The following is a 25,212-nucleotide window of genomic DNA, read 5'->3' on the forward strand; positions in this document are numbered from 1 at the left end:
GCTCAAAAGAACTCAAAAAGCAGAATGGAGGTTGCTATTTCTGCACTATTAAAATAGAATTCTGGAAAAAAACATTTCTGCAAATGGGAACCGCAGCAGATTTTTAAGTCATAGCTTGCCTTATTTTCCCTAGCATGAAAGCTGTCTAGAATATTTTAAAATATGCTTTGAGGTGAATTTTCATGAACACACTTTGAAAACTACATGACATCTTGCATAGGTAAAGAGAGTGATGTCTAAACATTGTCATCTGGTTGTGACCAACCTTAGGTTTCCCAAGACCCTGTTCATTACCTCTGTGCAGTTCTAAACTAAAGCAATGCATGTTTAAAGTTATCTAACATGCCTCAATCACTATTAAAATGGAGATTAAACTTGTCCACTGATGACAGGAAACTTCGGTTCTTTAGGCAGGGGGCCAACTTCTCCTAAGGAAGCTGCTGTGCGGCCTTTGTTCAAGAAGCCCACATGTAATCCTTACGGTCTGGTTATCTCTTGCCTTATGTCCACTCTTCCATTTTTGATTAAGGAGGTTGAGGTAAGAAGATAAGTGACTCCTTAGATGACAAGAGTATTTTTGACCCTAGCCAAAAATGGATTGCATTTAATGGCCCCAGAGGCATCTTTGAGCCCTATGTGGTATTCCTCCGGGTTCAATGGGTACAAGGGGCCCCAGAAGAATGAGGAAGAACATGAGCTGCAGTGATTTCTGTATACTGATAACACCAAGCTCTGTATCTTTACCTTATCCCAGCCAGCCAGCATAGCTGGTTCAATGCTTGGAGGAAACCACAGTGTGGGCGAAGACTTAGCTGGCTGAAATTCAGTCCAAATAAGACTGAGGTAATGGTGGGGGAGGGGTAGAAAAATCAATGAAGATTATTCATTTGCTTTTATTAAAGGTGGTTCCCAGCCATGTGTAGCGACAGCTCACAATCTGGTGTGGGTTTGAATCCCCCACTGCCACTATTTTCAAGACTTTCCTTCATCCTTACCAGGCTGCATGTTTGCAAGCTCTGAACCCTGCTCCTGTGCTCTGTGCGTAGGTCTCCTCCAGATCTGCTTATTGAAATGCAGAGTAAAAACAAATGATGAAATTATAAGATAACAAGAACCAGATGCTGATAACTGTTCCAACCACTTGCTCCTACCCTACAATAAGTGAAAGCTAAACCAAGGGCAGCCTAGTACAGACTGAGAGCCAAAAACAGCGTGCAAGTGGGCTGACACAACATCTACTGTGTGTCAGCTGCTTTACAGAAAGTCCCCCACTGCTATTTGATTGTTTGTCTATACCCATACTCCATTGCCTGCAGGTCTGCAAAATAAAAAGAAATACATAAAATAATAGGTAGGGTCTCAGCTCTTACTGAGTCCCCAGGATTTGCAAAGAAAGACCAGAAAGTTTAAATAAACAAGCAAAAAAACCCTACTTGCATTCTTTCCCTTTGTGCAATGGAAACGCCAGAAACATCCAAAGAATGAGCTGTCTCTTCAGCTCCTTCCTTAACACTCTATTTACCTGTTTAACTCCAACAACTAGTTACCATATTACAGAAGGGAAGTGTTTGTTAAAGCTTCAATATTCCTGCCTTTCCAGTTAGTGAGTCAAATTGCAATGCACATCGCTGCAAGGTCCCAGAAAAACCAAGAAAAACTAGGCTCAACATAGCCGAAATGTTTATGGTAAAAGCCAAGCAAGATGGAATTAAAAAGAAAACTAAAGCAATCCAACACCCCTGCGGCTATCCTTAGAGATTACACAATGGTAAATATACACTTATTGCAGTAGCCAAATCTAGAGAAAAAAAAGCTTTTGTTAATCACCTCTACTGTTCATCACTGAAAACAATGCACAATACAACAGCTCTCTTGTTAGCCAGTACCTGCAACCAGCAGCAAGTTCTATTTGTATTCTGTGATCTACTCTGCCTAGCTCTACTCTATTTTCTAAAGAAGTTTATAGTGTTGGTTTCGATTCATAATTCAAAGTGAATTCTCCCCCTTGAGAGAGCGCGTCCTTGAATCAGGCGAAGTCAGCAGACGTGTATGAGCTGAAGTATGCTGACGTACAGCTACAAATATCCCATGGGGAAAACTAGCATGGTAGCTGTACTGCAGACAACGATCTGGGACTTGGAGAGGAATGCTGCTGCAGAAAGAAAAGGCAAATCACATTCTGGGATGGATGAAAAGGAGTGTCTTATATAAGGCCAAGAAGTTCCTAGCCCCTCTGGCTTTCCCTTGCCACTCTCAGTCCATAGGCCACCAGTCCCCAGCTTGGGGAAAAGGCAGGAAGCAGCTGGGGGTGTTCCCCTCTCCTCCCAGACCAGACCAGGAAGGGAGTGTACAAGCTTTCATTATTTTGGGAAAGTTTTCCTTGTTTCCCCCAGAAGAAACTGAATGAATGCTTGTACACTTGCAGTTTGTACCAGCAGAGCATGATAGAAGTGCAACACCTATACATGGCCTAATACACGGGATGTAATTATCTTTCTGTACTCGGTGCCAGTGAGAAATCCACCTAGGTACTGTGTCTGTTTCCAGGTACCACACTTAAAATTGTGAATGGACAAGAGAGGGACTAGGGCAGAATAACAAGACAAAGAGCTTTAAAAACACAACCTATTAGGAAAGACTGAAGGAACTAGGTTTGTTTAATCTAAAGAAGAGAAGATTGACATACACACTCACAGAGCACTGTAATGGTCTTCCAATCTGTAAAAAGTTAAGAAGGATGAACAGAGTACTGGCTGGACTTGATTTATTGGAGCTGATTATGGTTGTTGTGGGGGTGAGGGCAGGCTGCCGGATTTATTTTTGGATCAGGCCCTTAACCAATGATACTTGTTTCTCAAAGTTGGTATAGTGTTGTAGCTGTGATACTCCACAGAAAAGGGGAGAAACAAGATTTGTGTATTTTTAGACAAGCAGGTCTGGGAAAGGAGCTATAGGTCTGATCAAGGGCAATTCATTCTCAAAGTCTGTCTAACGTTCGTTCTCCCAACTATAAAGGTGGCCCAATGAAAGGTATTACCAAATAAATTTTGTATCTTGCTTATGAAAAGTAGTTGTATGGAAAACTGAGAGGAGTTAGATAGCTTAAGGGCCTTTAAAATTCTGCCTATATTTAGGTAATGTGGGTTAAGTACTCTGATATCTAAGGTAAATGTGCTATAGAATATGGTGGTGTTACAGTACGACTTCCTCTGCAGGCTTGACATTTCTGTTCCTCTCTTCCCTCTTTTTTTCAACGCAGTACAAGTTAAGCCAACAGGACTTGGAAAAAAATGCCTGTTATACTTGTCTTACATAATGGAAGTGCACTAATTTAAGCACAGGAAGAGAGCTGACAAAACAGTGGCAGGTGTTACTCCTTACTGTGCCAAAAAAAAACAAACCCTGACCCTTATATTCAAATCTGCCTCAATTGCTTGGCATCCAGTATGTCTTTTACTGTAAATCACTGCTACAGGATACAAAATCACACAGCAGAAAAAAACCTGTTGGCAGTCAGTGGAAATCTGCTTCTTTTTCCCGATGTTGTGCAGACAGGCTGATCTGGGCATGACACATTTGTAATCCTAGGAAGAGTTTATGCCATAATGCATGTATGCAAGTTGGTGATAGTTCACATCCTTAAAGCTGAATAACCTTTTATTCTCTATCCTTCTACAGTTTACTCACGCATCACTGGTGTGGCACATCTAACTGACAAAAATCCAGAGAGCAATAATATCCTGGTATGCTTCTGTAAAGCACCCAGCTTACTTTCAGTCACTGAAGATATTATAGTGTTAACCTGATGGAGGCCTTGATCCACAGTCTACTGAAATCCCTGGGAGTTTTTCCTTTGGACATTGAATTGGATGCTTGATCCCTGATTAAATTATCACTACCTTTTCTACTCTTTGTCTACCAGCTATCTAGTGCTGTGCAATATTGCATCTAACCCAACTGAAAACAAAACCAAATAACAAATGTTCTATGATTTTATAGAGGTGGTGGAATCTCCATTCTTGGAGGCTTTTAAGACCCAGCTAGACCAAGCCTGGGCTGTGATGATGTAAATGGGGATGGTCCTGCTTTGAGCATGGCGTTGAACTGGATGACCTCCTGAGGTCCCTTCCAACCCTAGTTTTCTACGATTCTAAGAGCTCCTCAGTCAATCCATAATGATCTGCAAAAAGTGGGGAAATCCGAAGGAATGTCTCTTACAATATTGTATAGAAAGTCATAAAGGTGCATCACTGCCTCTCTTAACAGGCCATAAGACCTTCCTGTTCCTTTTGCATAGCCAGACATCTGTCCAGGCCCACCTGTTTTCATTCCCTTTAAGTGAACAGAAACTGGTTTAAACCAGTAACAGAACAGATGTTCAGTGCACATAAACCAGTTTGAAAATGGCTGAAACCAGTTTGAGAGAAACCTGGCTGAATGTAGTATCAGACTAAACTGATTGGGGTCAAATTGGTTTATGCAATGTCTGTCCCAGACTCCTTCCCAGTTTATGTTTAATCAGAATCCTTCAGCATCCCAGTTGCTTTGCAACTCTGGGTGGGGCTCTGCTCCAACCTGGCAGGGCTGGCCCCTCCCCTCTGCTCCCTGGCTACAGCTCCAACAGAGACTGCGGGTATAGGGCATCTGCCTGGCTTCCTCCCGCTCCCCCCACTCTTCCTCACAACTCCCTGCTGAAGCAGGTATTCCCCTGTCCCCTCTGCCTTACATAAACACCTCTTAGCATTAGCCAGCAGACCGCATGCTGACTACGGTCAATGCTGTGAGAGACACGACCAAGGCAGACAGGGTAGTGTTGGCTTAGGGCTCTTTAGCTAATCACCAGGTAGCTGGTAATGTCCCCCTTCCTTGGAATAAATTTTTAAAGAAGAGCATGAACTAATGAGAGATCCTTTTGTCATCTTAATGGGTTAATAAACACTGAGTTAGAGGTGTGATAAACACTGTGTTATCAACTCCCTGCTGGACTGGGGGCAGGGGTGGGAGAACCCCTCCCTAATCAGAGCATCCTGCTGGGATCTGGTCATGTCCCCCTCATCTCAGCCCTTTGAAAGGGAAAGGAGGGCTGCTCTAGCACCCCCTGGCTTCTAGCCTGAGCCATTGCAGGCAAATACCAGCACTTTCTCGGTCTACAGGGGATGTCTGTATATTTACAAACTGGTTTAACCTAGCCAGCTTAAACTAACCTGGAAAGACTGAATCAATTCAGGCTCAGGCTTTTTTGAATGTCTGTCCCTAGCCCTAAAGGCCAAATACCTATTTGGGTTTTTAAATTGTTTGGAGTGGTTTATGAAGGTATGCTTCAAAAATAAAACAGAGCACACTGATGACAGAGAGTTTCTATTTCTCATGGAAACACTTCCCTTCTTGTTGAAACAAACAGGAGAATACCAAATGTTACATGTGAACATTATGACAGCTAGTTTCCAGGAAAGCATAATTTTATATGCAAATCAAACTGAAAGTGCAATTGGTGCTGAAAAGGGTGGAGTGCTGGAATGAACACAAAACTGAAGTGAAGCACAGAACAGCTCATTCCACTGTGATCCTTTGCAAATACAACTTCTGTTACCAGTCTGCTGACAAAACTCAGGTCAGTTCTCTTTTTCTAATTTTGTTTTTAAATAAGCTATAAACCAATTGTGATATGCTGAGCCTACTTGTAGCAGCAACGGCTGGGAATTTGGTCTTATGGGATGGCATTTTGAATATACAGTAGTAGTAATAGCTTACTTCCACTGCTTACACCAAAGCAATACAATGAAATGACCAATAGTATATAAAATAATAACATTTATATAGTTTATAACTGTTGATACAAACATACAATAAAACTATCCATTCTATCACTTTACACAAAATTAAAACAACATAGTATATGATATTCTAAAATAGATCAATTGAAGCAGGGAACAAGTAAGTAAAAGGGGAATTCTATTTGACTTGATACTTTTTGATTAAATACTCAGTTACTGAAGAGAATATAAGGGTTGGCCAGGAAAATATAAGGCTGGACCAGGATCTGATCCCTAATTTTGGAAGCTACATTATTCAACTAGAGAGACAGGTTACTGCACCAATATAAGCTGGCACTGGGTAGAGGGGGTGCATTTCTCCCTGTCCCCCCCACCACCTCTTGGAGGCAAACAGGGGAGGGGACAGGGCTGATCTGATCACAGCCCTACCTACTTGGCTGCAGGGGTAAACCCACCTCCCCTCCCCTCCCCAGTAGAGACTTTCCCCTGCGCCAGGCAGACCTGGACGGGCGGTTGGTGTCGTGCTGCAGGTATGTGCCTCCCCTCCCCCAATCTCTTGAAGGTGGACAGCTGGGGAAGGGGCAAGGCTAAGCTAAGCCCAGCCCCACTTGCTGGGCTCCAGGGCAGAAGGGGGCAACCCCCCCACACACTGATGGAGCTCTCTCTCTCCTTTCACTGCACAGACCAGTGCTAGGGTACCTGAGGGTCTGTCTCCCCTGCCCCCTATCCCACCAGGCTGACAGGTGCAAGCAGAAAGCAAATTAGGAAGCAGAGGTTTTAGTGCTTGAGCTGTGACAGCTGCGGGTGGCACTAGCCCTGCTCTACTGAAGAAGACAACCCAGGCCATCTCTGGGCTGCAAAGCATCCTAGGATGCTAGGAAACTGTTAGTTAACTTGGGTTGGAGGAAATCTGGGACAGAAGTTTAAACCAGTTTAATCTAAATCAGTTAAGTCTGATATGACATCCGACTAGGTGTATCTTAAACTAGAGGTGCACCAATATATTGCACCAATAACAGGAAAATTAATAACATTATTGGCAACTGACTTTTTTTGGCCGATAACATCACTGATGAATGCCATGTGCGTGCAGCCAGAAATGCAGTCTGGCAGCTTGGAGAGCAGCACCCTGCCAGTAAGTTTGTGGGGAGAAAGGGCATTGGGGCAGGGCAGATTGAGGACCCCACAGTGAGGGAGGGAGTGGGGCAGTGGCAGGCTGGGGCTAGGACCAGGATAAGGCCACGGGCAGCTCACCCAGAGGGTGCAGGGGAGAGTTGGAGGGGGGGCAGGTCCCTGCTCCTACATGCACCCCTGGAAGAGGCATGGGTGGCATGTGCCCCCACCCAGATTTGTGTACAGGGCAAGGGCAGGCTACCTGCTGTGGGCTTGGGGCCAGGGGCGGTGCCAGCCTCTTCCCAATGCAGGGACTAGGCTGAGACTATGCTCAAAGAGGGTGAGGGCAGGCAGCAGCAGTGGTGCTGGGATGGGTGGAGAGAGGCTGGCGTAGCCCCTGCCCCCAAGCCCACAGTGGGCAGCCCGCCCTTGCCCCATGCACAAATCCAGAGGACACATTAGCAACATGGATGTGGGTGTGAAGTGTACTCTGTCCAAGTTCGCAGACGATACTAAATTGTGGGGAGAAGTGCACACTCCATAGGGTAGGGAACGATTGCAGGCAGACCTGGAGAGGTTAGAAAAGTGGGCAATACACAGTAGGATGCAGGACAAGGAAAAGTGCAGAGTGCTGCACTTAGGGCACTAAAAATATCCAGCACATCTACTGACTGGGAAGTGACCCTCTCAGCAGGGCAAGCTGAAGGGGATCTCGGAGTCACGATGGACTCCAAGATGAATGTGAGTCATTAGTGTGACAAAATCATCAGCAAAGCTAACCGCACTTTATCATGCATCAGCAGATGCATGACAAATAGAACCAAGGAGGTGATACTTCCCCTCTATACAGCATTGGTCAGACTGCAGTTGGAGTACTGCATCCAGTTTTGGGCATTGTGCTTCAAGAAGGATGTTGATAGACTCGAGAGGGTCCAGAGGAGGGCTTACAGGACAAGCCCTATGAGGAGAGACTGAGGGACCTGGACCTCTTCAGCCTCCGCAAGAGAAGGCTGAGAGGTGATCTTGTAGCCGCCTACAAATTCATTAGGGGGATGCAGCAAGGGATCAGAGATGCTCTGTTCACCAGGACGCCTCTTGGGGTAACAAGGAACAATGGTCACAAACTGACAGAGAGCAGAATTAGGCTACATATCACAAAAAACTTCTTCACGGTAAAGGTAGCCAAAATTTGGAATGGGCTTGCAAAGGAGGTGATGCTCTCCCCTACCTTGGGGGTCTTTAAGAGAAGGCTGGATAGGCACCTGGCTGGGATCATCTGATGCCAGCACTCCTTCCTACCTAGCTAGGCAGAGGGTAGGACTAGATGATCTGTTGAGGTTCCTTCCAACCGTAGCATCTATGAATCCCCCCCCGGGGTGCACGCAGCAGCTGGGAGCTACCCTCCCTGTACTCCTTGGACAAGCCACCTATAGTTCTATCCTGCTCCCAGTCCTGGGGTTGCATTCACTGACCTGACTGGGCAGCACCTGTCCTGCCCCTGCTCCACTACCTCCTTTACCATGGGGGCCTTGATCTGTCCCCCCACACACTCCTTCCCTTCCCCATGCTCCTTCCCCACCACGGACTTACCTGCAGGATGTGCTCTCCATGCTGTTGGGTTGCATTCCTGTAAATTGATTATCAGATCAGTATTGGCCAGTATGGCTGGTTAATAATTGGCTATTGGTATCAGCCAATAAAATCTTCATCAGTGCACCCCAGGTTTAGCCATTTTGAAAGCAGTTTATGTGCACTGAACTTTTGTTCTGTTGAAAGTTTAAACCAGTTTCTGATCACTTAAACCTGTTTATGTGTAACTTTTGTCCCTAGCCAAGGAAATTAAAAGGGAGAAGGAAAGAAAGAACATTAGCTGGTGGACAGACTTGTGAAAAGGAAACACCGTTAATGGAAGTTATATATCTATATGTATATTGTAAGGGACTGGATCTATCTTTAAATGTTAAATTTGTTACAAGTTGGATTCATTAATAAAGTTGTGGTTTTTTTAAAGAAACACTGCATTCATACAAAAATGGTATCTTTTTGGAATGATTTGTATAAGATGTACAACATGTCTACTAGTATATATTTTAATAAAGTTGGACATCAACAAATGGGAATATTATTCAAGAACAAGAAATAGTCACTGTGTAATATTGTTTGTTTGTTTATTACAAATTTAGCTCAGTTAAAGCTGGATTAGTCAGCTAAACTAGTTCCTTCTTATAACCTCTCTGCTCTTATGACACACTTAAAGAGTATGAATCAGTTTTCCTGACATTGCTTGTTTGCTTATTATATTGCTTTTAAGCAAATCTGCTAATAATCCAGTATAATCAATCACTTCCAGATGATTTCTGCTGTGAATGGTAAAGCAAGTTAAATCACCTGGATTTGACTTCTCAATTGCCTTAATCTCCCTGTACCTCAGTTTCTCCTTTGGTAAAACAGGAACACTACTAGTTATTCACTTCTGAATTCTTCCTGTAAATTATTATTGAGAAAGCATTCCATTAATGGAGACTGCCTGGTGTAAAATATACATCTAGCAGTGTCTCTTTCCTAAAACAGAACTATACAGAAAGAAATATACTCTTACATCCCATATTAAACACTTGACTAAGCATTAGTAATCTCTCCCTCTCTACAGGGCTTATATTGGTTAATGACTAATATGGGAAATATGTTGCAGTGTTGACAATGCACATAATCAAAGAGACATTAAAAATAAACCAAAGTCAGTGGAAGGGACCTGAGCAGGGGGTCGGACTTGATGATCTGCTCAGGTCCCTTCCGACCCTACCAACTATGAAACTCAACCCATAATATAAAAAACATTCAACAAATACTAATTTGAAAGCAATTTTGTCACTAACTATTGAAACCAATTTAATACAAACCTCAAATTAAACTGAGAAACAAAGATTTTCATTTTGAAATTCTGTTCTGCTATAAACAGATGAACAAATTAAAAGATTTAAAACTTCTAAAATATTTTTGGAAGCTGCCTGTGTTTATAGATTTGGCAGACATTTAACTTAAAAATATCAGAAGTATTTGTCTCTAATTTGCAAAAGAAGAAATGTCAGCTTCAGCAAAGCGTCGGAGAAGAGTCTGTTTTCAATAATATTTGGCAACATATTCTGAACCCTGGAATAAGTTAAATAAACTGAAGTAACACTGACCAAGCACAATGACAGCCTGCCCTCACTCCCAAAACAACCATAATCAACTCCAATAAACCTGCCGAACAGAATACATGTTTTTTAAAGACAATAAGATACTACCTGACCTCAGCTTATACTGGATGGATTTTCAACAAGCTAGTAATACAACACAATTAAAGGAGATGAACAAATTGTGCAGTAAGTTGCTTATCAGATGGAGACAAGATCATCTAAACGTTATATTAAATGGGAAAAAGAGAGACTTGTGATAAAATCTACAGCGTGTACTTAATGATTAAGTAAATCTGCCTGCATAATACTTAATACATTTGCTCACACTTTTGGTTTTGGACTGTGGCTGCACGCAGTTTTACATGCAGTAAGAGTCCTCAAAGGACTCTAAATGTTAAGTGAAATTTTCTGTCTTAAATGCCTGCTCCCAAGTACACAGTCAAAGCTTGCACATGGTAAGGAACTTCATGCTTATGGCCAATATAATCACACAGACTACTAATGAAATTACCATGCCATACACTATTCCACTGCCATTAAGCAACCACTTCCCATAACGAAATCTTATGCAACACAGATCTCAGTCACACAGACACATACAACCACAACCCAGCTGTTGCTGAACCATATCACAACTGCACACAAAAACCGACATCTGCTGCTCAGATCTGAACAGGCAGTATTCCTCATTGTGCATACTGTGGTAGTACCAAAGGCTTCTCTCAGAACTTTCTCCTCATAAGTAGCAGACAAACTTTAAACAGATAGAAAAATAAAGTGCCCGCCCTCCCTGCAAACAAACTATCAATGAGATGCTCATTTCGAGATTTTATAGTAATATCCATATTTATTTGTACTTAGCTTACACATGTATACAATCCGCAAGCTGTGAGCAAGCCTCTATGAGCCATTTTAAAACATGCAATTAAGTTGGATTTTTTGTCTTGCAGCTTTTGCCATGGTGTGGGACGGAAACAATTCAATGGAATACTACGATGAAGCGGAATCAAATTTTACTATAGATTATGATCAGTTTGAAACACTTTGTGAAAAAGAGGAAGTGAGAAAATTCACTAAAGTGTTCCTGCCTGTATTTTACTCACTGGCTTTCATTGTTGGAGTTGCTGGGAATGCATTAGTAGTGGCAATCTATTTTTACTGTAAGAAACTAAAGACTAAGACAGATATGTACATCATGAACTTAGCAATTGCTGATTTGCTCCTGCTATTCACTCTTCCTTTTTGGGCTGCAAGTGCAGTTCAGGGGTGGGTGCTTGGCAATACCATGTGCAAACTCACTTCTGCATTATACACAACAAATTTCAGTTCAAGCATGCTATTTCTGGCTTGTATTAGTGTAGATAGATATAATGCCATCTCCAAACCTCAAAGTCAGAGACGAATTAGGAAGCAATGCAACATAACCTGTTTCTGTGTCTGGATGACTGCCATTTCACTGAGTATCCCTGAACTGATTTTTAACACGGCCAAGGATATCAATGACAGGTATGAATGCCTACCAGTGTTTACAGTAGACATGGGAAAATCCTTCAAAGCAATCATTCAAATCCTGGAAATTATGCTGGGCTTCATGCTACCCTTCTTAGTCATGGTGCCCTGCTATTCAGCTATGGCAAGAGTCCTCTTTGGGTCTCCAAATGTTAAAAAATGTAGGCCCATCAAGGTTCTTCTAGCAGTAGTAACTGTTTTCATTGTCACCCAACTGCCTTATAACATAGTAAAGTTCTGGCGAGCCATAGATATCATCTACTTGCTGATTACAGATTGTAACATGAGTAAAACCATAGATGTTGCACTTCAGATAACCAAAAGCATAGCTTTATTTCACACCTGCCTGAATCCAATTCTGTATGTCTTTCTGGGAGACTCTTTTAAAATGCGCATTCTAAAATCAGCAAAAAAATATGGCTATTGGAGGAGAAGACACAGTGAAATAACTGAAGAGATCTCGATGAATTATGACAATCAGACAGCAGAAACAAGTAGCTTTTCAATATAGCAGCTATGACAGCCTAAATATTCTGCGTAACAAAAGGAAACCCAAGACTACTGCTTCCAGGGGTATCTCTCTTCCTTGATGCAATTTCCATGCAAGAATTACTCTTTAAGTCTCAAATGATGTTCTGGCAGAACCTGCCAAGATACTGTGAAGAAGGTCAAAATGTATAAAAATAAAAGCCATATGGCAAAGGTATTAGAAACAACGGAAACTTACGTGAAACAACAGAAGGTGGAAAAGGTATTGGGAACAACAGGAATTTCCATGAAAAAGCAGTATTAAACGGAGCAGTCTGTACTGCCATTAAGTTGATGAGGGATGAAGAGGTTATTCATGTCAAGTATACATTCAATATGTTGGAAGGAAAGAAAAATCACCAGCAAAAGACTATTTAACATCTTAAAGCAAAAAGTACTGTAACTAACCTTACGTCCTTTAAAATGTAACATTCTAGATATGTATCTCAAACATTCTAGATATGTGTCGCAAAACCATTTCTGGACTCCCCGATTTAAACTGTTTCCCTGAGTCTGCAGTTCCAGTTATCCTCAACTGTCACTTCAGAAATTGGCTTGCAGGTTTGCACTAAGGGAGTAGATAATCTCTGGTATTTCTCAGAAACAAGAGAAAACAGCAAGGTATTTGTTCTCTGTGTACAAATGCAGGTGGCATATTTTAAAAAAAAGCTTCTTTTGTATAACTATATAAAATTATTTTTTTATAATATTTTTCTTGGACCATATTTCAAAGAGTCTAACTTCCCATTATAGACACATGCCAAGTATTTCATTATAATTCTTGGATCATGTAAGGTGATTACTGGGGCCTAGGTTTTGTCATTTCTTGCAAAACCATTCATCTTTCTGTAGCCTTATAAAATCTCAGACTAAAAGATGTAAGGAAAAGAGAAACAGGGCACGTCTATACAAGATGGTTCCTGCAGTTGTCTAATTAGCTCCACAGTAAAACATCAGTATCTACACATGTGGCCCTACTAGCTGGGTTGGAGCAGCCCCGGGCTGGCAGGCTAGAGCCCCTTGCCAACTGAGGCTGCTCCTCCCCAGCTCAACGTGCTGCAGTCCTGAGTGTACATGTAAACACTGCACCCGGGAGCAATAAACTCCAGTACAAATTGTGACACAGTTTATTCCGCTGAATTAATTTCACATGTAGATGCACCCACTGGGTCTTGCATTTTATAGGTGTCATAACCTAATTTAGGACATATAGCCTTATTCTGTTTTATAAAAAGAATAATTCCGGTATGTAAATTGTATTGCATGTCCCTATGAATATTTTGCTGGTGCGATTTAGGCACCAATCTTTGTAGGTTTAATTTACGGAGTAGAAATAACTGAAGCAAGAGGATATTTATCCTCAATGAGTGGAGTGAAGGACCTAAAGGCAGATATAGTTTTGGTCATTTAGAAAGGAATGAATGAGAGGAATACTGTTCTGTGATAGCTAACAAAGTAGTAATTTTTAAACTGTCCATATAATTGTACATTGAAGTATTTAAGAATTATATTTTCTTTTACACTTGATTTTCTTTTGTTCTCTGTAGTCTGTTTATATACATTTGGTAATGAAAGTAGATCTAACTGGATATGCCCCAAGCACTCCTAGTAAGCATACATGTGCTTCATACAGAAGATAAAAGGTAATCACTACTAAGTTCCAGATACGTTACAGGAGGTCTGTTGGCTACAAACCAAGCTCCCAACACTTCTAGAAAGGGAAGTAAACAGCAAAAAATGTCAGAGCAGGAAACTGATGCATTGGCTAGGGGAGTGAGGGGGGAAATGACGTAAGTGAAAGGTAAAAAGATTACTTTGTTGACTCTACTGAGATGAACTAAAGGTCAAATAATTTTAATACAGCTATTAACAGCCAACTCTTATGACATGTTAGTGCTCTCAACTACCACTGGCTGATTGCTTGCACATCTGAAAGCAATGCAGTAATGTTGCTATTTAAAATATAATTTGGCTGATGTTACTGCACGTATACAGTTCTTGGGCACTTCAAATATGTCAGAATCACACCCTAAGCTTATCTATGCATTATCATAGTCTTTTTTAACTTATAAAATAAGAGCTGCTGCCTTAACTTGTAATAAATCTCAGTAGTGTCCCCACCTAGTTTCTCAGAAATAGTCTGGGATACATTTACATCCACAGGCTATTATTTCAAGGGGTAGAGTCTGCTCAAGCATATGCAGTAAAAATACCACAGCACATCTACATTTTTAATGCTTATTTAAAGTTAGTAAAAGCCAATACAAATCTCAGCTCTCAAAGACAGGAATTATTCTTGTCATGAGTCCACATGATGCTTACAGCAGTATTTTAACTGCAACAATCAACTACTGTCAGCTCAAACTATGAAGATGCAGATGCATAAAATGGTATCATACATGTCCGGGAACAGCTACAGCTCAAAATAGGCCTGGGGTTTGAGGTTTTGTAGTGAAGTTGAAACTGTAGGTGAATTAATATTAATGTATATGAAGTCATTTAGAAAAAAAACATGTGCTAGCTGCTGTATATTAGCTGCTGTATAAAGTCATTTAGAAAAGAACATGTGCTAGCTATATATAATATATTATATATAGCTAGCACATGTTCTTTTCTAAATGACTTTATACAGCAGCAAATGCTGTACAGCAGCTATTTAGAAAAGAACACATGCTAGCTATATTAAGGCTATTTAGGCATGTGTCTACACACACATGCTAATGCACATTGATGCAGGTGTGTAGACCGACTTGGACTAAAGTTAATTCCAAGTCAGTGGACACACGTCATGTCAACGCACATTAGCATGCCTATATCTTCGCTAATGCGATTTAGCTATTCACACCTAAATTTGATATCTGCTTTATGCAAGTATTGAATTTAGGTGTGGAGGGCTCCTCCTACACATGTGTGCAGAGTCTGCCCTAACATGCTGGAAATCCAGTACGTTGGAGCAAACTGAATTAACTGAGTCTGCTGGAGCGTGGAAATTGATGTATTTTGGCAATCTTCCACGTCACATGCATCAGCATCCCAGCACGTCTCTACAGTAAAAAAATGGCAGCAGGGCACTTTGAAATAAGACACATTCAATAAGCTTTAGTTCAAAGTACCCTGCCACCATTTCTCCAGTGCAGGGACACACAGGGATGCTGATACATGACACACAAGCGTTTTTAATCAATACAGGTCACTAATTAAAGCACCTGGCACCACGTCCCACAACACATGTAAAAATGCCTAACTAGCCTAAAAATCACCATTTTTAAGGTGCATCAGGGGCATGCATGTGTAAATGTGCATCCTTAATGTGCCTTAAATCAGGCTAAAGCACCTTAAATCGGCATGTGTAGACATGCCCACTGTATGATAAGGAGCAGGAATAAAAGCAAGACCATGAGTCAATTTAAGCACTGTGGTAAAAGGTGACTGTACTGCACATTCAGGGACATTCACCAGTTATAAATCTAGCTAGGAAGTGGGACAGAAAGCAGTCTGACAAGGGATAATCCATTAAGAACATACAGTAGTTGAAAAAACAGGTAAGCATTTGTAATAAACAGGCAGGAAACTCTCAATGATGTAATGCCACACACAAGGGGCCAAGATAAAGGGAGCGTTATAGAAAAGCAAGACATGTAAAAGACAAAACCCCCAAATCATATGTTATCTAATGGAAAGGTAGACAACTATGCTTTTCAATCTTAGTTTTGGGCACCGCACCTCAAGATGGATGTAGATAACTTTGAGAGGGTCCAGAGGTGGGCCACTCCTATGGTTAGGGGCCTGCTGGAAAGGTCTTTCGAGGAGAGATTGAGGGACCTGGATGTCTTCAGCCTCTGTAAGAGAAGGCTGAGAGGGGATCTGGTAGCCATCTACAAATTCATCAGGGGGAGGCAGCAAGTTATAGGAGATACTCTGTTTACCAAGGGGGCCCTTGGAGTAACTAGAAACAATGGCCATAAACTGACAGAGAACAGATTTAGATTAGACATTAGGAAGAACTTCTTTACAGTAAGGATGACCAGAGTCTGGAATGGGCTTCCAAGAGAGGTGGTGCTTTCCCCTACCCTGGAGGTCTTTAAGAGAAGACTCGACAAACACCTGGGGCTGGGGTCATCTGACCCCAGCACTCTTTCCTGCCCAGGGCAGGGGGTTGGACTCGATGATCTGCTGAGGTCCCTTCTGACTCTAAAAATCTATGAAATCTAAGGACTGAAAAGGATTAAAAATTGTCAAACAGCAGTGCACTTAATTTAGCAGAATAAGACTTGGCTTTCATGAATAAAAAGCAAGCCTGGTTAATACCCTACCCACCACTTTATACTCTGCCCAATGCTGCTGCAGCAGGAAGATAATTTTAGCTCTAAAAACTGTACAAGTATTTTTTGTTTTACTAAATCTAAAGGGAACTTGAATCTTAGTCACTGGTACAGACCAGTATTCAACTCACCACTGCTCCACCACTTCTGGCCATTAATTACATAGCTATCTCCATCTCGCTCAATGCTGCATTCCATGTTGGTGGCGTCACTTGAGGCAACATCTGGTTCTGGGTATAAAATACATTCTGAGTAAGTTCAGTGGTGATACTGTAGTTTTAATATAAACACATACATCTAAACCAGGGGCAGGCAAAGTCTAGCCCAGTGGTTACCAACTGGTCAATCACAGAGCCTCTTGGGAGCTGATCTGAGGCTGGGGTGGGCTGAGTGTTCACGTACATGCACGCATGCACCCCACTCCCTCAGCCCAGTAGGTCAGTCCATGGAGGGAAGGGGCAGGGGGCAGATTGAGGCCCCCACAGTGAGGGACAGAGTACGGCAGAGGCAAAAGCAGGGGTGAGGTGAGTGGGGCCCCAGGCAGGTGGATGGTGGGAGGATCAAACCCCGGCAGCTTGTCCAGAGGCACAGGGGGGTGGGAGGGCTCCCGCTGCTGTGCGCACCCCAGCAGAGACTCCAGAGGGCACATACCCCCTCATTTGTATGCGGTAGAGGCAGCTGCCATTGCAGGCTGGGCTTTGCGACCCGAGCCCCACTGCAGCTGGCCTGGGGATGAGGCTCAGCCCAGCGGCTGGATGCACACGGCATCAAGCCATTTCTAAGCCAGCTGCAGTGGGGCTTGGGGTGCAACAGCAGCTGCCTCCACCACGCACATTTTGGGGGGGGGGAGGGGCCACATACTCTCCCCCAAACACAGCGTACTGCAGGTAGCTGCAGCAGCTGTAAGAGAGAAAGTAGCGCTAGGGCAGGGGCAGGTCCTGCACAGCCCAGGCAGGGCACAGGATGTTGCCACAAGCGGCTTGTCCAGGGTGCATGGGGAGGGGGGGACATCCACCCTGGGAGGTGTCCCTGCACGTGGATGCGGAGTGGGGCAGGCTGGGGCCAGGGCTGCACTGGGCTCTTCCCGGCAGGGATGTTGGGCCGGACTGTGCTCAGAGCGGGTGGTGGAGCTACGCGGGGGCTGCAGGCACCCAAAAATTCATCATAGTCCCCCCAACCCTTCTTCTCCAAGGGCATGAGGGCTGTGTGCCAGGGATCTGCATGGTGAGGATGGCAGGCTGGGGCCGGAAGGCAGCGCCAGGCTCTTCCCAGCAGGGATGTTGGGCCAGGCTGTGCCTGGGCCAGGCAGCGGCGCTGGGAAGGGGGGTTGGGTGGGCTAGGTCAAATTTTCAGGTGCCTGCAACCCCCCCTGCTGGGTGCTGCAACTCCCAGCACCATGGCTGCCTGGCCCAAGCACAGCCTGGCCCAACGCCCCCACCAAGAAGAGCCTAGCGCAACCCGGGCCCCAGTCCATCCCACCCCACAAGTAGATCTGGGGACACATGCCCTCCCCATACTCTCCCAGGCTGCGTGCCCCTCAGACAAGCCACTCGTGACTCCAGCCCGTGCCCCGTCCTGCCCCAGCACGTACCCCCCAGGCCTCTGCTTGTCCCACCACCCAGCCCAGCCAGGGCTCCACTCCCCTCAAGCCCCTGCTCCTGCCTGTGCTCTGCTCCCACCCTCACTGCTGGGGCCTCAATCCGCCCTGCCCTTTCCCTGCCCCTTTCCCCAAAGACTTACCTGCTGGGTGAGGGCATACCCCCAAATCATTTTTTTCTCCCGCCACCTCGACCTGCTCCCCCACTTCCCTCCCCACAGACTGACCTGCGGGGAGGAATGTGAGTGGAGGGGAGAGGCACACAGTAGTTCTTGGGTTGCTTTTTAACTCAAAAAGTGATCTCCTACTTAAAAAGACTGGAGGATCACTGGTCTAGCCTGTGGGCCAGATCTGGCCAACAGTGGACTCCATTTCCCAGCAGCCACTGCCTGCATGGCTGGTGCTGGTCTCCAAGGAGACCCCCACCCCTAGCTGTACTGTGACAGTGCATGGCTGGGGTTGTCATGGAGCCTGGCCCTAACTGCGCTGGCAGGGTGTGCAGCAAGGCAGGGGGCTGCTCCGGAGCTACTGGGAACTTGAGGCAGGGGTAACTTGGTCCAGGGCCAGGGCAGCACTGCAATCTACTGCCTGCATGCTCCGGGCAGGGGCACGCAGGAAGTGGATTACGGCTCTGTTCTGGCTCGGTCTCCATGGAGACCGGCCCCAGCCATGCAGGCAGGGAAATAGAGTCCGGCTGCTGGCTGGACCTCCCATTTTGCCCACCAGTAATCTAGACCTATTATAACACCATGCTTTCCTCTCTTACATGGAGGTCATTGTCATATCATGAAAAGAACATACTGGATATGATGAGGTAAAGGCTGGGAGAAAGGGTAATTCTAACTAATAACAGATGCAGGCTGTAAATCAAAATAAGGTTTCTGCCCATCAGAACACTGAAGTTGCATAACAGCCTCCTAGTGAGAGGGGGATGAGAAAAACACTCAAATAGTCTTAAGAAGCTTGAGCAAAAAAAATTTTTGGAAATCATTCCCTGTCCTGTATTCCTAACACCAGCTGCCTTGGCACTCTTCACAGAGTGTTCTCAGTGATAGCATAAAACCCTTCCCTTGAAGCTCCTATTATTTGAACCAACCTCCCATTATCATATTGCTTCATCAATACCCTATTTCCTTTCAAATCTTTAGTGAAGAACATCTCCTCTGGGAATGTATTGTACATGAACAGCACTATGCAGAGTAAGGGCCTCTGGCTTCTCAACTTGTTCTGACTTCAAACTTGCATGATTGATTTTTAAGGCTCTAGGCCAAATTTTCAACATGAGTGTCCAAAAGCTGTTTTCCTATATCAAGAGAGCCAGTTTTTCAGAGATGATCAGCACCAACAGCTTCCACTGGCACTTTAATTTCAGACAGGTAGATCTGAACAGGTTGGCCATAATATAAAATACATAAGCTTAAAGTGATGCAGTTACCATGCAGGAAGGTAATGTGTTTAGGTCAGGGGTGTAAAACTCACCAGGCTTCACATGCTGGATCCAGCCCACAGGGCTGGTCCAGTATAGGCACTACATCCAGAACACGTAGCCTTGGCAGAATTAAATTTTTTTTTTTTTTTAAATAATTTTGACTACTAAAATCAATGTTTATTTTAAGGGGTATAGATTGTAGCTGTGTTGGTCTAAGGACATAGGCAAACAAGGTTATTTGGGTAAATCTGATATCTTTTATTAATCCAACAAAAATAATTGGAAACATTTTTTGCAAGCTTTTGGACACAAATACCCTTCATCGGGCTAAGGCTGCAGACACTTCCTCAGCCCAATGAAGGGTACCCGAAAGCTTGCAAAGACTTTTTCCAACTATTTGAGTTGGTCTAATTAGAGATATCCGATTCACCCAAAGAACCTCCTCTGCCAATGTTTATTTTAAAGCATTTCTTCCAACTTTTATTGCTTTAAATTGCAGGGAATAAGGGGTATGGGGGCAGATAATTTAGTAATGATGCCCAGGGTGGGAAGCAGCTCCCCACTCTCCTTTAGGTGGTGAGCCCTGCCTAAAGGGCACAGCCGGAGGGAAGGGGATGCCCCTTGACAACCATGGCCTCCCGCCCCTCTGGGAAATGTGGTGGCAGTGGCTGGACCCCAGGGTCACCACTTTGCAACCCTACCCCAAGCACACAGAAGCCAGGCCAGGCAGGAGCTCTAGGAACATGGGAAGAGGCAGAATGATCAGGACAGGATGTGCAGGGTGCCCCCGGGACCCAGCCGCTACCCCTGCACAGCCTGGAGAGCTAGGAAGCCATGGCCATCAAGGGGCTGAGTTGCTCCTCCACTGACGCCTGCCAGGTGGAGCTCACCCTCTAAGGGGCATGGGGAGTGGGGAGCTGCTTCCTGACCCAGCTGGGCAGCCACTGCCTCCCCCCTCTGTTTTCAGAGCTCCTGCCCAGCTTGACCCCCACGTGATTTGGACAAGGTCACATTGTACCCAACCTGGCAGGGGAAAAACTCCTGGCAAGCCCTAATCACACAGGGTTGCCAGGAGTTTGGTGCTCAATCCCCAGCTAGGACCTCACTTCTATCCTGGGGAAGGTCTTTGAAAAAATTATCAAGGGCCACATGTGTGAGAGCCCTGCAGGGGAAGTGATGTTGAGGGGTAACCAGCATGGGTTCGTGCAAGGCTGATCCTGCCCGACTAACCTGGTCTCTTTCTACGACCAGGTAACAAAGAGCTTAGATGGGAAGGAGGAAGTCGATGTCATCTTCTTGGACTTCCAGAAGGCCTTCGACAGTGTCCCACCCAATTCTGGTGGGCAAGCTGAGGGACTGCGGCACTGATGAATGCATAGTCACATGGGTGGCAAACTGGCTCCAGGAGTGCACCCAGAGGGTGGTGGTGGACGGGTCGATGTCGACCTGGGAGGGTGTAGGCCGTGGAGTCCCCCAGGATTTGGCCCTTGGGCCGGTACTGTTCAACATCTTCATTAGTGACCTGGACGAGGGTGTGGAGAGCGCCCTGTTCAAGTTTACTGATGACACCAAGCTGTGGGGTAAAGTGAATACACCGGCAGGCAGGGACCATATCCAGGCAGACCTGGACAGGTTGGAGAAGTGGGCAGATCTGAAAAGGATGCGGTTCAACAAGGACAAATGCAGAGTGCTGCACCTGGGGAGAGGGAACCAGCGTTATGGTTATAGGTTAGGGGCTGACCCTCTCAGCAGCACAGAGGCAGAGAGGGATCTTGGAGTCATGATTGATTCTGGGATGAATGTGAGTCACCAATGCAATGAAGCAATAGGCAGAGCCAACTGCACCTTGTCATGCATCAACAGGGGCATCACTAACAGATCCAGAGAGGTCTTGCTCCCCCTCTATGTGGTGCTGGTCAAGCCGCAGCTGGAGTACTGGGTCCAGTTCTGGGCGCCGCACTTCAAGGACGTGGAGAACCTGGAGAGAGTCCAGAGGAGGCCACTCATATGGTTGAGGGCCTCTGTGGCCAGCCCTATGAGGAGAGGCTGAGGGACCCGAATCTCTTCAGTCTCTGCAAGAGGAGACTGAGGGGGGACCTTGTGGCTACCTACAACTTTATCAGGGGCCACCAGCAGGGACTCGGGGAAAGTCTGTTCACCAGGGCCCCCCTTGGAGTCACCAGGAAAAATGGCCACAAGCTGAGGGAGGATAGGTTTAGGTTAGATATTAGGAAGAACTACTTCACTGTAAGGGTGGCCAGAGCCTGGAACAGGCTTCCCAGAGAGGTGGTGCTCTCACCTTCCCTGGAAATCTTCAAGAGGAGACTGGATAGGCACCTGGCTGGGGTCTTATGACCCCAGTGCTCCTTCCTGCCCATGGCAGGGGGTTGGACTAGATGATCTGTCCGACTCATTGATTCTATGACCTGGACAGAGCAAGAGAAGGAGTGAGTGGACGATGCAGCTGGGGATCCTCCCACTCCACCTGCAGTGGCCACTGTGTGTGTGCGCATGTGCGCGCAGAAGTGTGTGTGTTGCCCCCTGCCCCAGATTTCCTTACCCGTCTCAGATTTTTTTGTCTCCTTTCTATAAATTTTGATGATTGCCAATGGAAATATTTCCCCATTGGTCTGCGAGTGTCAGGTGAAGTCAATGTTTACTGATAAAAATCAAATCCTGCCAAAACTAAGCATGGGCCCTGGACCAGCTTCATGTGCCACTTGCACCCTATGGGCCGTATACAGCATGTGCTTGCCTCAGCCTCATGTGCAGTACATGGGACCAGTCCAAAGCACATACTACACACAGTGCAACGGAACATGCACTGTATGTGGTGCCCATGCCAGATCATCCCTGTGTGCTGCATCTGGCATGTTGGGCTCGTCTATAGGCCTGATATGGATCTTGGATCCATTGTGCATAGTCAGTCTAGCACAGAAGCCACATAAAGTACAAGCTTCAGCCTAGCTTGGCATATGGTGCACCAGGCTAGTCTGGGGTATGCTGCATGTAGTCCCCACACTAGACTGGCCCTGCAGACTGGATCCAGCCCCAGATCCAGCTTGCAGGGCTGGGCTGGTGCAGGTGCCACATGCAGTGCACTCCAAACTGGCCCCACACCTTCAATCTATGCCAGACAGGATCTACCCAGGGCCAGTTCCAGTGTGTGCTGCATGGCTGCAGGAAGGACAGATGATATGGCTTCATGGGCCGAATCTGGCTTGTGGGCTGTATCTTAGTCACCTCTGGTTTAGGTGACTGTTTTCTGTATGACATGTAACCAATGGAACTGCAGATGAACTATCATTGACATGTGACGTGTAACAATCATACCATTTCAACTACTAATGATTAAACACAACACTTTTCCTTCATGTTTCATCAAGGAATCTCAAGGCACTTCACAGAGAAGGGCAAATGTACTGCAGATTCTATTTGTAATTTTACTACTAGAAAAAACCAAGAGTGAAGTTATACTTGAGGCAAAGAATGCTATTAGTAATAATTAATCTAACTATGGGAAACGGCAGCTACTGCTGATGGGGACTGAGAGAGTTTAGCACCTTGCAGGATCAAGCCCAACCACTTACAGTAGACATATGGGATTAAAACAATGGTAGAGATGCTTGAATCTAAGTCATTAACACAAAAAAACTTGTGTTTTAGCATTGCTCTACAAGCACTATTGTGAATATGCAACATATAACTCCTTATAGGTTTCAACTGGAGAAAAATGTACCTGTCATGCAAAAACAAGAACTAATTTTCCCTTGAAGAAGAGGCTCAAGCCACTGTTTCTTTTGCTCTTCAGTCCCATACATGTGCAGCACCTCCATGTTTCCAGTGTCTAGGAGAAATGAGAACATGTATAACGTATAATTCATGCGGCATAAGATGTTCACAACACCATGATTAAGGAAAGGGATTTACTAACCTGGTGCTTGACAGTTGAAAATTTCTGGGGCAAAGAAGGACCTTCCCATTTCCTCTGCAATTAATGCGTAGTCCACCTGGCTGAGACCACTGACGGCTGGTAGGAAAAGGTTCCACAGACCTTCTGCTTTGGCCATTTCCTGTCAGAAAGTGTTAGATAAATAATCAGCAATGTGTTACGCAATTAAATTCTGACTCACAATGTGTTTCTCTCCCTCTGGTCAATCATGTTATTCCTCTAGTCTGACTATGTCTCCCCTTGCCCAAATCTCTCCTGTGACTAGCTCTCTCTGACATAAACTTCAGGTTCCCTCTCACAGCTGACTCTTCCTAACTTTCTCTCTGTTTACACCTTCCTCATTTCCTCCCACACACTCTTCCTACTCATTTCCTTAGCCTCCTCTCCACTCTCTGCTTTCTTCTACACAGCTATACAAAGTTTAAACCAGTTTGCACCATATGCTATGCTCCTATGGTCTCAGGAAAAAAACAGAAAGAAGAAAAACTCTAAAACCTGCTAAAAAATCTACCTGTTCTACGAAGCGTTATAGCCAGAATGCCCGTGAACATCAAAGCATATTGTTTTTATTAGTGCTTTAGAATCTGTGCTCTTTAAATTAGTACAGATTTAGCTGTTTCAGCATAAAACATTCCTGCAAAGCACAACTCCATTTTGAGATGGCTCCAGCATAGAGGCAATTGAAAAGAGGACCTCTACCTATACACACTTTGCTACATGTCTTTTCAAGTGGATACAACACAAGAAAAATTCCAATCTTTTACAAAGTGGGAGAAGAATAATAGTCTATACGGGTATGTGAAGCTTCGGTCACCGATTCGATTTAGAGAAGATTTGGCCCAACTTGGACGCTGAATCACCGAACATGAATCAAATCAGGAGAACAAAAAAATCCTCCGAATTGATTCGCAGTACTCCAGCTGCAGCCTCACCAAGGCCGAGTACAACAGAAGATCAATTTTCACTGATGCAGTCAAGATGTTTATTAACCACTACCTTTAGTTTCTCAATCACTACAGGTTTCTTCCATCTGTCCAGTGAATTTTCATCTTTAGCGTAGTACTCTGCCACTTCCTAAAATATATACAACAAAAAGTTGCTTGTTAAATAATTATGTCTTACAAGACAAAGCAATAATAAACTTTCCCTCTCATTCTCACAAACCCAAGAACATATCAATAACTACCCAAAGTAGTTTTGTTTTTATCGTATGGTAGCGTAGATGATTTAAAACAAGAATAAGTAAATTAAGATTTTAAAATAAATTCATCATATATATAAAACAAGCTTGAGATGCTTTACAAAGTACCTCACTTCAGATATGAAATTAACTCAGTGCTGTTCAAAACACTTATCAAGAGTGCTGGAAGCTCCATTTTCTGCAGATATGAATAAGCCAGCTATGTCTGGTATTTGTGTCAAAAGGACATTTGTAGATTTAACAACAGCAACAACAAAATAGCACTTAACATTTGAAACCTGGCTGACTTTCTTAGCATAGCAGAAAGCAGTCCTGGTGCACAATTTATGGATACAAGCTAGTTATTCATTTTAAATATTTTTCATGTGACAGAAGCGTGAAGAATATATTTCTCTTTAAACAAATTGTAATTTTTGCATTCTGTAATCAATCATTTCAAGTGCTAGTAATTAGACAGTTATCCAGCTGTGCTTCTTTCAATAATCCTAATGCAAAACTTTGTTCTCTGGGCAGCAGTTTTAAAACAATATTTCTTTTTACAATCTTTCATATGATACTTTACATTGCCTTTCATTTAGACTATCAAGGAATTTTCCAACAACTTTTCT

At 44.3% G+C, this 25,212-nt stretch overlaps 2 protein-coding genes across 2 annotated transcripts in view; one reads left to right on the forward strand and one right to left on the reverse strand.

The window, feature by feature from the left end:
• The window catches only part of ACAD11 (acyl-CoA dehydrogenase family member 11), a 63,746-nt gene that overhangs the window by 14,614 nt on the left and 23,920 nt on the right, over positions 1–25,212 (reverse strand). Inside the window, exons 10-13 of the mRNA XM_019536901.1 lie at positions 24,400–24,477; positions 23,386–23,524; positions 23,191–23,298; positions 16,557–16,655 (exon numbers count right to left, since the gene is read on the reverse strand). Coding sequence (XP_019392446.1) covers positions 16,557–16,655; positions 23,191–23,298; positions 23,386–23,524; positions 24,400–24,477 — 424 coding nt within the window. The remainder of the gene's footprint in view (positions 1–16,556; positions 16,656–23,190; positions 23,299–23,385; positions 23,525–24,399; positions 24,478–25,212) is intronic.
• ACKR4 (atypical chemokine receptor 4) lies at positions 5,217–13,083 on the forward strand. Its single transcript, XM_019536941.1, has 2 exons — positions 5,217–5,611; positions 11,017–13,083. Exon 2 carries the CDS (start codon positions 11,025–11,027, stop codon positions 12,084–12,086), a length of 1,062 nt encoding a protein of 353 aa, XP_019392486.1. The 5' UTR covers positions 5,217–5,611; positions 11,017–11,024; the 3' UTR covers positions 12,087–13,083.

Source organism: Crocodylus porosus, unplaced genomic scaffold (genome assembly GCF_001723895.1).
Source record: "Crocodylus porosus isolate Cpor-Errol unplaced genomic scaffold, CroPor_comp1, whole genome shotgun sequence".
NCBI classification, from domain to species: domain Eukaryota; kingdom Metazoa; phylum Chordata; order Crocodylia; family Crocodylidae; genus Crocodylus; species Crocodylus porosus.

What these genes read in the sequence shown, in the direction of transcription:
- ACKR4 (XM_019536941.1), top strand. Translation starts at nt 11,025, where the DNA reads ATGGTGTGGGACGGAAACAATTCAATGGAATACTACGATGAAGCGGAA.